Here is a 14,325-nt window from a genome sequence, read left to right as displayed (position 1 = left end):
CTTAAAAAGGACAATAAGAGACTCAGAACACGTCCTCTAATAGACCTTAAAAAGGACAATAAGAGACTCAGAACACGTCCTCTAATAGACCTTAAAAAGGACAATAACAGACTCAGCACACGTCCTCTAATAGACCTTAAAAAGGACAATAAGAGACTCAGCACACGTCCTCTAATAGACCTTAAAAAGGACAATAACAGACTCAGAACACGTCCTCTAATAGACCTTAAAAAGGACAATAACAGACTCAGAACACGTCCTCTAATAGACCTTAAAAAGGACAATAAGAGACTCAGAACATGTCCTCTAATAGACCTTAAAAAGGACAATAACAGACTCAGAACACGTCCTCTAATAGACCTTAAAAAGGACAATAAGAGACTCAGCACACGTCCTCTAATAGACCTTAAAAAGGACAATAAGAGACTCAGAACACGTCCTCTAATAGACCTTAAAAAGGACAATAAGAGACTCAGCACACGTCTTCTAATAGACCTTAAAAAGGACAATAAGAGACTCAGAACACGTCCTCTAATAGACCTTAAAAAGGACAATAACAGACTCAGAACACGTCCTCTAATAGACCTTAAAAAGGACAATAAGAGACTCAGCACACGTCCTCTAATAGACCTTAAAAAGGACAATAACAGACTCAGAACACGTCCTCTAATAGACCTTAAAAAGGACAATAAGAGACTCAGCACACGTCCTCTAATAGACCTTAAAAAGGACAATAAGAGACTCAGAACATGTCCTCTAATAGACCTTAAAAAGGACAATAAGAGACTCAGAACATGTCCTCTAATAGACCTTAAAAAGGACAATAAGAGACTCAGCACACGTCCTTTAATAGACCTTAAAAAGGACAATAACAGACTCAGAACACGTCCTCTAATAGACCTTAAAAAGGACAATAACAGACTCAGAACACGTCCTCTAATAGACCTTAAAAAGGACAATAAGAGACTCAGCACACGTCCTCTAATAGACCTTAAAAAGGACAATAAGAGACTCAGCACACGTCCTCTAATAGACCTTAAAAAGGACAATAACAGACTCAGAACACGTCCTCTAATAGACCTTAAAAAGGACAATAAGAGACTCAGCACACGTCCTCTAATAGACCTTAAAAAGGACAATAACAGACTCAGAACACGTCCTCTAATAGACCTTAAAAAGGACAATAAGAGACTCAGCACACGTCCTCTAATAGACCTTAAAAAGGACAATAAGAGACTCAGCACACGTCCTTTAATAGACCTTAAAAAGGACAATAACAGACTCAGCACACGTCCTCGTGGAGAGATAAACTCTGAATGGACTTCCTTGTACGGAGGAGTGTGCTCAGGGATTACGTTATGATATGAAACAATACGCAGAGCAATGCGGACGCACACAGGGAGACAATGGGAGCAGTGTTTCTCTCTCTCTCTCACACACACACACACACACACACACACACACACACACACACAATGATTCATGGGTTAAGTGCCTTGGAGTCAATCAGTCTCAGGGACAAGACGACTGCGGCGTGGACTCAGGACAACAATGCACACCTGTGCTGGAGGGTGTGAGGCTGAGTCAGCGCCACATTTGTAATGCAACTTCCTTTTTTTCTGTTTGTTCTTCCCACGCCTGCCTTGCCTGCAGATGATGTCACCTGCGACCTCGAGTCAACTTGAACGGGAGAGAAACCGTGTCACAATCTGTGTGACCTCTGGCTGACTTCGAACCGACGCAACCCGGTTGAAACGGCACCCGTCTGGCTGCCGGGGGGGGGGGGGGATCGGTTACCTACCTTTTCACCACCAGGCTGAGGGTCTTGTGGGAGCCTTTCACCAGGCAGATGGCCTCCTGTCTGAAGCCGCTCAGGGGGATCTCGTTGATGTTGACGAGCTCGTCTCCCACCTGGAGACTCACGGACGCCGCCTTGCTGCCCTCCTCCACCTGGAGCACGAACACAGCAGAGGGACAATTTAAGAACACACACATACCGAGGTGTTTCAGGGAGCTACAGGTGCATTCTCTCTACTGACCACCAGGGGGCGACTCCTCTGGTTGTATAGAAGTCTATGCTTCATGTGTTAAAGCTACATTCTCTCTACAGACCACCAGGGGGCGACTCCTCTGGTTGTATAGAAGTCTATGCTTCATGTGTTAAAGCTGCATTCTCTCTCCTGACCACCAGGGGGCGACTCCTCTGGTTGTATAGAAGTCTATGCTTCATGTGTTAAAGCTGCATTCTCTCTCCTGACCACCAGGGGGCGACTCCTCTGGTTGTATAGAAGTCTATGCTTCATGTGTTAAAGCTGCATTCTCTCTACTGACCACCAGGGGGCGACTACTCTGGTTGTATAGAAGTCTATGCTTCATTTGTTAAAGCTGAATTCTCTCCATTGACTACCAGGGGGCGACTCCTCTGGTTGTATAGAAGTCGATGCTTCATGTGTTAAAGCTGCATTCTCTCTACTGACCACCAGGGGGCGACTCCTCTGGTTGTATAGAAGTCGATGCTTCATGTGTTAAAGCTGCATTCTCTCTACTGACCACCAGGGGGCGACTCCTCTGGTTGTATAGAAGTCTATGCTTCATTTGTTAAAGCTGCATTCTCTCTACTGACCACAAGGGGGCGACTCCTCTGGTTGTATAGAAGTCGATGCTTCATGTGTTAAAGCTGCATTCTCTCTACTGACCACCAGGGGGCGACTCCTCTGGTTGTATAGAAGTCAATGCTTAAAGCAGGGTATGCTTTAGGGCGTGGATACAAGGTCTCTAACAGCGGCGTATATGGCGTCTCTATGTCAGACAAAAATCCAAGATGGCGGCGGCCAAATGCTGAACTCGAGGCTTGCCAGAGTGAAGGCTTCTGTGGGACGGGTGAGGACACCAGAGGACGTCCGACCGTCTGGAATGAGAGCGTTACCGCGGTGGGACAGACGGACCGTGCCTCTAACGCACATCGTGCTAAATATTTATATTCATCCGAGTGGCTGACGGCGCCGTAGAGAATATACAGTTTACGAAAAGGTCCAAGAGGTTCCCACCTCGCTGTTGTGAAAGAGATCACGCGACCTCGGTGCTGCTCCTCGGTGCTGCTCCTCGGTGCTGCTCCTCGGTTCTTTAAGAGCTGCGATAAGCAAAGCCCCCGATGTTTCCTGGAGGCCTAAAGCCTACCGTGGAGCAGGTTCTGCTCACGGGACCGCGTGACGTAGCCTCACTCGTGTGAATCCAGGGGACGAGAACACACATTGTACACATTAGGATGTCGTCTTTGTACATACGAGATCGTTTGAGATGTTTTCTAGGTTCAGTCGACTTCAATAACAAGGTAAATCATTTAAATAAAAAGGCGTGAATGCCAAATGTATGAACCAATATTATAAACCACAACTAGCTATTATGAATTCTTTAAGGGAGTCGATGGATCAAAACCAAACGCTCGGCTGTCGTCGTGAATACATTCGATCCGTACAGAAGAAACAGATCCCAGAGCGAACGGCAGGAAGGCCCGTTACTAAAGAGCTGCCGTCCAGAGCCGGCGGCCCGATGCCCGTCTGTCGGAGGCACCTGCAACAACACGGCGGCCGAGGGGAAGCACCGCCGGCGCTCGCTGGCCCGCTTCCCGTCAGCCTGTGAGATCTCAAACAGAGAACCGAGGTCAGAGCCGTCAGCGCTGAGGTTCAGATACCAGGAGCTCCGTTGGCATGTCAACACACGGGGGGGGGGGGGGGGGGGGGGGCATGACTCAACCACAGAGGTATGTGTACATTTACAGACCGTTACCCTGTGCACACACAACCAGAGCCAAGACGCCTCCAATCAAAAAGCCCCTTTTCATTTTCTCCTGTTTGGAAAGCCGGACTGGTTTTACGATGACTGGCTGGGTTCCTGAGCCGGTCCCGATATGGTGGTGCTGGTCCTGGTGCTGCTGGGTTTTGTAGAGGAACCGGATCACCGACCGACGCCCTCACAGTCGAGTTACCGTGTTTACAAATGGACACGAAAACACCTCCGCTTCAACATATGAACTCAACTTAACGCGTTCACAACGGGACAACGATTCAGTAACAGGAAACAAGGCTCCACGATGAGAGAGAATGTAAATAAAAACAACAACAAATAAATAAAAGAGAGTTAACACAACATGGGGGCAGGAGACGGCGGCCCTTTGTTTACCATCTTCCTCCAGGCCGTATCAGTCACACTGCAGCCATCCCGGATGCCCGAGTATCCTCAGAAATAGCCGTTGGGGGGGAGGATGTGGCCCAGATGGGGGGGATGCGTCCTTCCTGCCGACAGACGCACCCGCCTGACCTCTGCACAGAGGCCTTTAATCTGACGTGCTTTAGCAGACAATAGCGGCACGACATCCCATAATGGGGCCGTTTAAGTGACGCTCCCACTCTGACTCGCCACAACGCTGCACTAATTGACGCACGATCGTAGTCATGGCGTCACCTCATTGGTTCGTGGCGTCGCCGTCTTTTCTTTTTTTGGGTCCAGTGAACAGGAAGTGACCATATTTTGACTGAGGAGGAGCGACGTGGAGACGCCGTATACGTCTCTGGTAGAGACCTGTCAATCACCGTGTAGCCCCGCCCCTAAAGCCTCCCCTGCTTTATGGTCTGTTTGACTCTAAATGTCCATAATTTACTAAATGAACATCACGCTGTATTGAAGAAGACTTGAAACTAGAGATTGAGACCAAAAACTAATGTTTACAATGTTTACTGAGGGAATACATCAAGAGAAGTAGAGTCATTTATATAGACTTCTATACAACCAGAGGAGTCGCCCCCTGGTGGACAGGAGAGAGAATGCAGCTTTAACACATGAAGCATAGACTTCTATACAACCAGAGGAGTCGCCCCCTGGTGGTCAGGAGAGAGAATGCAGCTTTAACACATGAAGCATAGACTTCTATACAACCAGAGGAGTCGCCCCCTGGTGGTCAGGAGAGAGAATGCAGCTTTAACACATGAAGCATAGACTTCTATACAACCAGAGGAGTCGCCCCCTGGTGGTCAGGAGAGAGAATGCAGCTTTAACACATGAAGCATAGACTTCTATACAACCAGAGTAGTCGCCCCCTGGTGGTCAGGGGAGAGAATGCAGCTTTAACACATGAAGCATAGACTTCTATACAACCAGAGGAGTCGCCCCCTGGTGGTCAGGAGAGAGAATGCAGCTTTAACACATGAAGCATAGACTTCTATACAACCAGAGGAGTCGCCCCCTGGTGGTCAGGGGAGAGAATGCAGCTTTAACACATGAAGCTTTAACACATGAAGCATAGACTTCTATACAACCAGAGTAGTCGCCCCCTGGTGGTCAGGGGAGAGAATGCAGCTTTAACACATGAAGCATAGACTTCTATACAACCAGAGGAGTCGCCCCCTGGTGGTCAGGAGAGAGAATGCAGCTTTAACACATGAAGCATAGACTTCTATACAACCAGAGGAGTCGCCCCCTGGTGGTCAGGGGAGAGAATGCAGCTTTAACACATGAAGCTTTAACACATGAAGCATAGACTTCTATACAACCAGAGTAGTCGCCCCCTGGTGGTCAGGGGAGAGAATGCAGCTTTAACACATGAAGCATAGACTTCTATACAACCAGAGGAGTCGCCCCCTGGTGGTCAGGAGAGAGAATGCAGCTTTAACACATGAAGCATAGACTCAAACCTGATTCGTTCTTACGCCATGAGACCGAACCCTTTTCTCTATGAATCAACTTTATCCCAGTGGTTGAGCAATCCTAAAAAAAACCAAAACAGTCAAATCGAGCCCACAAGGTCGTCACACAAAGGATTCAATAATTGGTAAAACCTGTTTATCTGTAGGTGATTTACTGCAGCGTGTAGGAACACAGAGTTGTGCAGCGCTGGTTCTTTTGAGAGCAAACTGAATTTTTGCTCCGTATAAAATGTTACAGGATAATATATGTATGAGGTGCATGCCCAGCTGTGTTGTGTAAAACAGGATTATATAAGTTTATTGGGACTCAGGACTTTAAGACCACGAAGACCTTGAGCATAACCTGAGCTATGACAGGAATGTGAAGAATTTTAATTAGATCCAGGATATTTTTTTTGTTTTTACCAATACTCTAAACCTCTCAATAAGCTGTGGGATTTTTTGTTATACTTAAAAAAAAAGAAAAATACTTATTATTAGCAATGGGAGAGAAAGCACACAATAAAACTAACACGTTTTAAGGCCCCGGTGTGAGTCCTCAAAGCTCACTGGGAAACCAGAACGACGTGAACGTCATCATAAGTAATAAAAAGGAAGAAATGTAAATGCCAAGTGAGCATTCTTTACTGCTAAAAAACAGAAAAAGGCTGTAATCTGAGAAACGGTCAAATGGACCGTGGCTGCAGGAGAAGATAGCTGGAGGAACGAAGACAAAGACCACCGTGGTTCTTAAGTAGTCCTTCGGGTCTATCATCATTCTATAGACATGTCCTCATGTGTGATATGTGTCCTTCAGCTTCATGTCCTCATGTGTGATATGTGTCCTTCAGCTTCATGTCCTCATGTGATATGAGTTCTTCAGCTTCATGTCCTCATGTGATATGAGTCCTTCAGCTTCATGTCCTCATGTGATACGTGTCCTTCAGCTTCATGTCCTCATGTGATATGTGTCCTTCAGCTTCATGTCCTCATGTGATATGTGTCCTTCAGCTTCATGTCCTCATGTGATATGTGTCCTTCAGCTTCATGTCCTCATGTGATACGTGTCCTCATGTGATACGTGTCCTTCAGCTTCATGTCCTCATGTGATATGAGTCCTTCAGCTTCATGTCCTCATGTGATATGTGTCCTTCAGCTTCATGTCCTCATGTGATATGTGTCCTTCAGCTTCATGTCCTCATGTGATATGTGTCCTTCAGCTTCATGTCCTCATGTGATATGAGTCCTTCAGCTTCATGTCCTCATGTGATACGTGTCCTTCAGCTTCATGTCCTCATGTGATATGAGTCCTTCAGCTTCATGTCCTCATGTGATATGTGTCCTTCAGCTTCATGTCCTCATGTGATATGTGTCCTTCAGCTTCATGTCCTCATGTGATATGTGTCCTTCAGCTTCATGTCCTCATGTGATATGTGTCCTTCAGCTTCATGTCCTCATGTGATATGTGTCCTTCAGCTTCATGTCCTCATGTGTGATATGTGTCCTTCAGCTTCATGTCCTCATGTGATATGTGTCCTTCAGCTTCATGTCCTCATGTGATATGAGTCCTTCAGCTTCATGTCCTCATGTGATATGAGTCCTTCAGCTTCATGTCCTCATGTGATATGTGTCCTTCAGCTTCATGTCCTCATGTGATATGTGTCCTTCAGCTTCATGTCCTCATGTGATATGAGTCCTTCAGCTTCATGTCCTCATGTGATATGTGTCCTTCAGCTTCATGTCCTCATGTGATGAGTCCTTCAGCTTCATGTCCTCATGTGATATGTGTCCTTCAGCTTCATGTCCTCATGTGATATGTGTCCTTCAGCTTCATGTCCTCATGTGATATGTGTCCTTCAGCTTCATGTCCTCATGTGTGATATGTGTCCTTCAGCTTCATGTCCTCATGTGATATGAGTCCTTCAGCTTCATGTCCTCATGTGATATGAGTCCTTCAGCTTCATGTCCTCATGTGATATGTGTCCTTCAGCTTCATGTCCTCATGTGATATGAGTCCTTCAGCTTCATGTCCTCATGTGATATGAGTCCTTCAGCTTCATGTCCTCATGTGATATGAGTCCTTCAGCTTCATGTCCTCATGTGATATGTGTCCTTCAGCTTCATGTCCTCATGTGATATGTGTCCTTCAGCTTCATGTCCTCATGTGATATGTGTCCTTCAGCTTCATGTCCTCATGTGATACGTGTCCTTCAGCTTCATGTCCTCATGTGATACGTGTCCTTCAGCTTCATGTCCTCATGTGATATGAGTCCTTCAGCTTCATGTCCTCATGTGATATGAGTCCTTCAGCTTCATGTCCTCATGTGATATGTGTCCTTCAGCTTCATGTCCTCATGTGATATGTGTCCTTCAGCTTCATGTCCTCATGTGATATGTGTCCTTCAGCTTCATGTCCTCATGTGATACGTGTCCTTCAGCTTCATGTCCTCATGTGATACGTGTCCTTCAGCTTCATGTCCTCATGTGATATGTGTCCTTCAGCTTCATGTCCTCATGTGATATGAGTCCTTCAGCTTCATGTCCTCATGTGATACGTGTCCTTCAGCTTCTATCATCTTTCTCTGGACATGTCTGAGTTCACGAGGTTCATCAAGTTCTCCACCGCTGGAACACGCGTTGAAGACATTTGACACAAAGAGGCAAAATGTCACAAGTGGAGTCCGATGTTCCACTTTTCTGTCTCCTGATCACAACACGTGAGGACATCAAGCCGTCAAACACAGAAGACGATGGCGTCCACGTGGGATTCAATGGTGACGATGACGTCATTTTATGTTCTGGATATGAACTGCTGCATGTAAACGGGACGATTTGTGGAATATTCAGTTTCATTAACCCCGTTAAGAGATTATAAAGCATATAAACATCGTCGTTGACTCATTCACATGCACTAAATATTCCAAGAGGACAATATGTGTCACTCAAACAGCATATTTCAGTTTGCATGTTGATATTATTCAGATTACAGCAGCGTTCTTTAGCGTGTATTCTTTCACGTTAATTGAAGTATGGATGGCTGCACGTTAACGGGATTATTCCTTTACTTTAGCCACGTGAACAAAAGAGGAGCAGATAAGGAACAAAGAGCAGTGAGAGGGGTTCTACGTTCATGTCATTACAGACGACAACATTTCATCCATGGTGGTAGACTCTGTAGACCTCGCGACAGGCTACTGGGTTGTTCTTGTTCCTAAAGGCAATAGTAGCTTTACTGGATCCAAATAACAGAAAATACCTCTGACTACCTTTGTAAATCAATGGTTACTCTGAGAGCCAATCCCTAATCCTCACTTCATTTATCCCGTCATGCCATTCCAACGGGCTTCAGGCTGTCACAGATAATTTATACATTTAGAAATTCAAACGCAGCTCCTGCATTCCTCCAGCGCTGCTGGTACCACGAGCTACCCTCCGACCCGGGGAGACATATGAGAACGCTAACGGTCCAGGTGGAATCTAATAAACACAGCCAGGACTCGGGAAACTACTCAAAGATACCTAACAACGGGTTTGTGATTATATAAAAACAAAGCTCGGAGTAAAGACGCCTCAAAGAGCTCTGAGGGACTCGGATCTCACCGTCGGATGGGTCCAGGTTTCGTTGGTCCTTGGGGTGACGATGTGGGGACACGTTAACAGTGAAATCCCGTCAATTCAATATCAAATCCAAGGAACCGGAGCCCAACCGGGCATTGGTTCACGCCGCCCAACGTGATCCCCGATTACGGCTTAAAGACTTAAAATGGTCAGAATTCTTCCAATTTGAATTATGTACTGGTAAGAAGCGTCGGTGGCGGTGCGAAGACGGTGGCGCTCTGACCCCGCGTGGCGCCCCAGATGCCGAGTTTCGGCCATCGGAGTTGGACTTTGGACCGCTTTTGGGTCAATACAGGAAACGGTGATCGAACAACAGAATAAATACAAATCAAGCGGGGACCAACGGGGGCTGGAATCCTACCACGTCAAATTAACTACCAAGGTCGTTTCTGGTTAATCATTACACAGTCAACAGAGACGTGAGGATACAGGGTGACGTCAGAGCTGACTGGGCTGAACTGTGTTTAGGCACTTTATGAGAGAGGGGCTCATATCACCCATTTAACTAAGTCATGGCATCCAAGAATTACAAGCTCTAGGGCATGTTCTGTTCAGGCCTCCCAGTAGTGACCACCAGGGGTCTAGAACTCATCCGGTTGTATAGAAGTCTATGCTTCATGTGTTAAAGCTGCATTCTCTCTCCTGACCACCAGGGGGCGACTCCTCTGGTTGTATAGAAGTCTATGCTTCATGTGTTAAAGCTGCATTCTCTCTACTGACCACCAGGGGGCGACTCCTCTGGTTGTATAGAAGTCTATGCTTCATGTGTTAAAGCTGCATTCTCTCTCCTGACCACCAGGGGGCGACTCCTCTGGTTGTATAGAAGTCTATGCTTCATGTGTTAAAGCTGCATTCTCTCTACTGACCACCAGGGGGCGACTCCTCTGGTTGTATAGAAGTCTATGCTTCATGTGTTAAAGCTGCATTCTCTCTATTGACCACCAGGGGGTGGTGACTCTGGTTGTATAGAAGTCTATGCTTCATGTGTTGAAGCTGCATTCTCTCTGCTGACCACCAGGGGGCGACTCCTCTGGTTGTATAGAAGTCTATGCTTCATGTGTTGAAGCTGCATTCTCTCTACTGACCACCAGGGGGTGACTCCTCTGGTTGTATAGAAGTCTATGCTTCATGTGTTAAAGCTGCATTCTCTCTCCTGACCACCAGGGGGTGACTCCTCTGGTTGTATAGAAGTCTATGCTTCATGTGTTAAAGCTGCATTCTCTCTCCTGACCACCAGGGGGCGACTCCTCTGGTTGTATAGAAGTCTATATAAATGACTCTACTTCTCTTGATGTATTCCCTCAGTAAACATTGTAAACATTAGTTTTTGGTCTCAATCTCTAGTTCCAAGTCTTCTTCAATACAGAATGATGTTCATTTAGTAAATTATGGTCATTTAGAGTCAAACAGACCATAACGTTTACGATTCTGTTGAATATTTATCTTTTGGATTTAGAGCCTTGTACGACACATTTAGACAAAATGTAAACAGTTCAACGGTCAGAACATTTAACCCTTCTTACTCTCAATGGTCGCCATTTGGCTCCGTAGACGAAGTTGTGAAAAAAAGTCACGTATTATCTAGCTTCGATAGATATATATTTATATATATATATATATATATATATATATATATATATATATATATATATATATATATAAAAACATCGTTAACACTTATTTGCTTAATAAAACAAAAGCAGTTATGTCTAATAATTTAATTCTAGTGTCTAGTTCAAACAAAAACTAAAATAATGGTGCAACTTCCAGTCAATGTAATTATACTATACACTCTTTCTGACATTTTGATATTTGAAACCTAGAAAAGCTTTTCCGCTGGCAGCCCTGATCCAGCGAACCCGCCACCTCCATGCTCAGCTGCATTTGTAAGATCAATACATAAACAGTGTTTTTGCGGTGCTTGCCTTGGTGATGAGCAGAGGCTCTCGGTGCTCCAGTCCTCCCCGGAGAGTGAACCCCCACGGTGCTCCTCCCGACAGGAACGCACACACCAGCTTCCAGCTCTCTCCATCTCTGCTCCTCTGATCCAGATCTCCTGATGTCGCATGCCAAAGACTCTCTGCTTCTGTGAAGCGCGACTCGTGCTGGTATCCCGCAGCATCCATGGTACCACTGGAAAAGTCAGGAAACAAAACAACAAAAAACAGCATGAAAACACGTCCAGACACAAAATGATAATAAACACTGTTGACTCAACAAAAAAAGCTCAATCTTGAGCCAAATGTAGTATTTTTATGATGTGGAAGCATGTTCTGCTTTACCTCTATGCTGACGACACACTTGTATACAAGTGGGATATGTTGTAACACATATAACAATATCACTGGAGATACTTTTATTGGAGTATTTAGTAACATTTAAATAAACTTCTTAGGAAAAAGTTATAGGTAGGATTTATTTGCTTTGGATTAAAGAACAAATTAAATGTACACGTTTAAAATATTGTTTACAGCGTTTATAAAATACCATTTAAACACAAATGTCTCTAATTTGAAGAATTCAGCATTATTTCAGTGGTTTTGGGCTGCTCACTTAATGACACTCACTTACTTAAGATGTGACCTTTCCCAATGTTTCTTACTTTCATAGCTACAATAAGAATTCAATTACATATGTTCTTAATTTAAATCATCTTCCCTTAATAAAAGTATCTCCAGTGCTATTGTTATCGTGCCCAGCAGTGGCCCCATATTCCACTTGAACCCAAGTCTTGGTTTTCTTTAAGGTAATGTTGACTGTAAGCCTCCCGTGTTACATACAAGCTGTCAGTATTGTGAGAGATTGTGTTAAATCTACATCATGTAGACAATAGACACGTCTCCGTTTAAGATTGGTTTTGAACGTTTGGATCATTATTTATAGATATATAGATCTATATATCTATAAATATAAATAATATTTAATATACACATACATATATATTTTTAAAAAATGTAATATACACATATATATATAAATAAAAATAATATTTAATATACACATACATATATATATATATTTTAAATGTAATATACACATATATATAAATAATTATAAATAAAAATAATATTTAATATACATAAATAAAAATAATATTTAATATACATATTTACTATCTATAAACACACATAATATTTAATATACACATATATATATAACAATAAATATAAGTAATATACATACATTTAGGATCCACACATTAATACACACGCACACAAACGAGCGTGTGGAAGTGTAGTGAGTCGAGTATAACGAGGTGTTCGTGTCTCCTCGGAAACACCTGTTGTCTTTGTGCACGCGGACTCAACGTAATGCTCTTAAGTGGGAGAATTAAAGCGCCCCGACAATGGAAACCATCTTCTCTCCGGCCACCAAACAAACCAGCGAGCCCGAAACCAGTTCCCTACGCGCGCACGCGGCGCATGCACGCGGCCCTCCGTGCGAAGCGAACACTTTAATGTGACAGTAAACAACTCGGTGTCGTAGTTCCACTCCGATAACGTCGCTTAACTCGTGTTTTTAGAGATCTTACCTGTGGATTCAACTTGTGGACCAACCGGGCGACCGCGACAGCTTGCCCCCGCTTTACGTTACACGGACTTCCATCTCCCGTCGCCGGTTTTAATGTCGAGGGAGAGGCGTTATGAACGCGTGGCGGTCCGGACGGCCTCCGGGGGACAACGAGCCGACAGTTTTCTCCGGTTCAGTCGGTAACATCCGACTTCACGAACACAAACCGACACACTCGGGAGAGTTCCCGTCCGCGGACAACAGGGAGAACCAGTGGGGAAGAGCTACGGCTCAAGCGCGCCCCCTGCCGTCAGCCAGCGGGTCATTACACCTCCCCCCGTAAAGAACTGTTAAATTAACTAATACAAATATATTTTATATATATTTTAAGTTTAACCGTCACTGTCGGGAGTTTAATGACGAAAGACGTTGAGTTACGGCGGAAAACAGCTATTTAACTTACGTTAGTGATTCGCGTCGTGCGTTTCCATAACAACCCGCAGCAGAGTGAGTGTGTACGGGTAGCCGCGAGGGCCAAACCTAACCACATAACGCGGAAAGCAAGGGTTTGACCCGCACCAGAGTCGCTGCTGTTAGTTTCAAACTGGCATAAGAAACGCAGTTATTCTTATTTTAGAGCATCTTGATGAACTTGTTTTAAAAGAAAGTCTCATTGCGAAGGTCAAAGTATTTAAAGTATGTTTAAGAGCGAAGGCTAGGGGACAGAAAACACGATGACGTCACCAAGCTGACTGCTGTCGCTGGAAGTGAGGAAGACCATCTAAAGCAACTTCTCCAAAGGACGAAGGTCTTCGGTGCTGAGGTCGATCACGTGGACCCAGTATGCACTTTAAGGGGGAACTCTACTTGTACTTCTTCCCACATATGGACCAGGTCCAGGGCAAACCACCATACCTAGACTGGTCAAATGTAGACTAGATTATCCCAGAGAAGACAAGACACTCTTTAAAACCCAGTTCCAGATTTGTGTCAACTTTATTATATTTGTGTAAATGCAGAAAAAAAAGAGAGATTTTGCTGTTTCCTTCCCACATCTAGAGCACGTTGGACCAGGTCTAGATGGGTCCTAGTGGCCTTTGCTGCAGCACTGGGATCCGTGTTCCCTCAGCAATGTGTTGCTTTGTTTTATGATTTATGATTTCGCCTCAAAGAAACTGTCAGAGTCCGTCGTGGAAATGGCACAAACCCTGAAGAAGAGGGTGGAGGAAGATCAATGGGAATATTGATAAGGTCAAATGGGTGTGACCAATTTCCTTATTTATTTTGACTTTTTTCTTACCCTTTTGGTGAATTCCAGAAGGAACAAGAACGGGTTGTTCAGGAGAAAAAAGCAGAAACTTCTGGTAAGTACTGGAGAGTATGTTAATTTAATCTATTTATTTGTATTCATGACTTTATTTTGGGCTTTTATTTCATGTTAGGTTCATATAATATGTACTTATCATTATTTTAATTGTTCAATCTGTTTATTAAGTATTTATTTATATTCATGACTGAA

General features: G+C 44.4%; 1 protein-coding gene across 3 annotated transcripts in view; it reads right to left on the bottom strand.

Annotated features, from left to right (window-relative positions):
• shroom2a (shroom family member 2a) overlaps nucleotides 1-13,292 on the bottom strand; it is a 41,963-nt gene extending 28,671 nt beyond the window's left edge. Inside the window, exons 1-3 of one of the 3 annotated variants that reach the window (XM_034530738.1) lie at nucleotides 13,270-13,292; nucleotides 11,222-11,429; nucleotides 1,802-1,950 (exon numbers count right to left, since the gene is read on the bottom strand). In XM_034530738.1, the coding sequence (XP_034386629.1) occupies nucleotides 1,802-1,950; nucleotides 11,222-11,422 (350 nt within the window). In that variant the 5' untranslated portion in view covers nucleotides 11,423-11,429; nucleotides 13,270-13,292. Of the gene's footprint in view, nucleotides 1-1,801; nucleotides 1,951-4,179; nucleotides 4,566-11,221; nucleotides 11,430-12,828; nucleotides 13,086-13,269 lie in introns of those variants that run through there. The other 2 variants (XM_034530737.1, XM_034530739.1) reach the window with 2 other exon arrangements.
• Between the last annotated feature and the right edge of the window lie 1,033 nt (nucleotides 13,293-14,325).

The sequence above is a fragment of the Cyclopterus lumpus genome, chromosome 4 (genome assembly GCF_009769545.1).
Source record: "Cyclopterus lumpus isolate fCycLum1 chromosome 4, fCycLum1.pri, whole genome shotgun sequence".
Taxonomy (NCBI): domain Eukaryota; kingdom Metazoa; phylum Chordata; class Actinopteri; order Perciformes; family Cyclopteridae; genus Cyclopterus; species Cyclopterus lumpus.
This window is presented reverse-complemented; position numbering and strand designations above follow the sequence as displayed.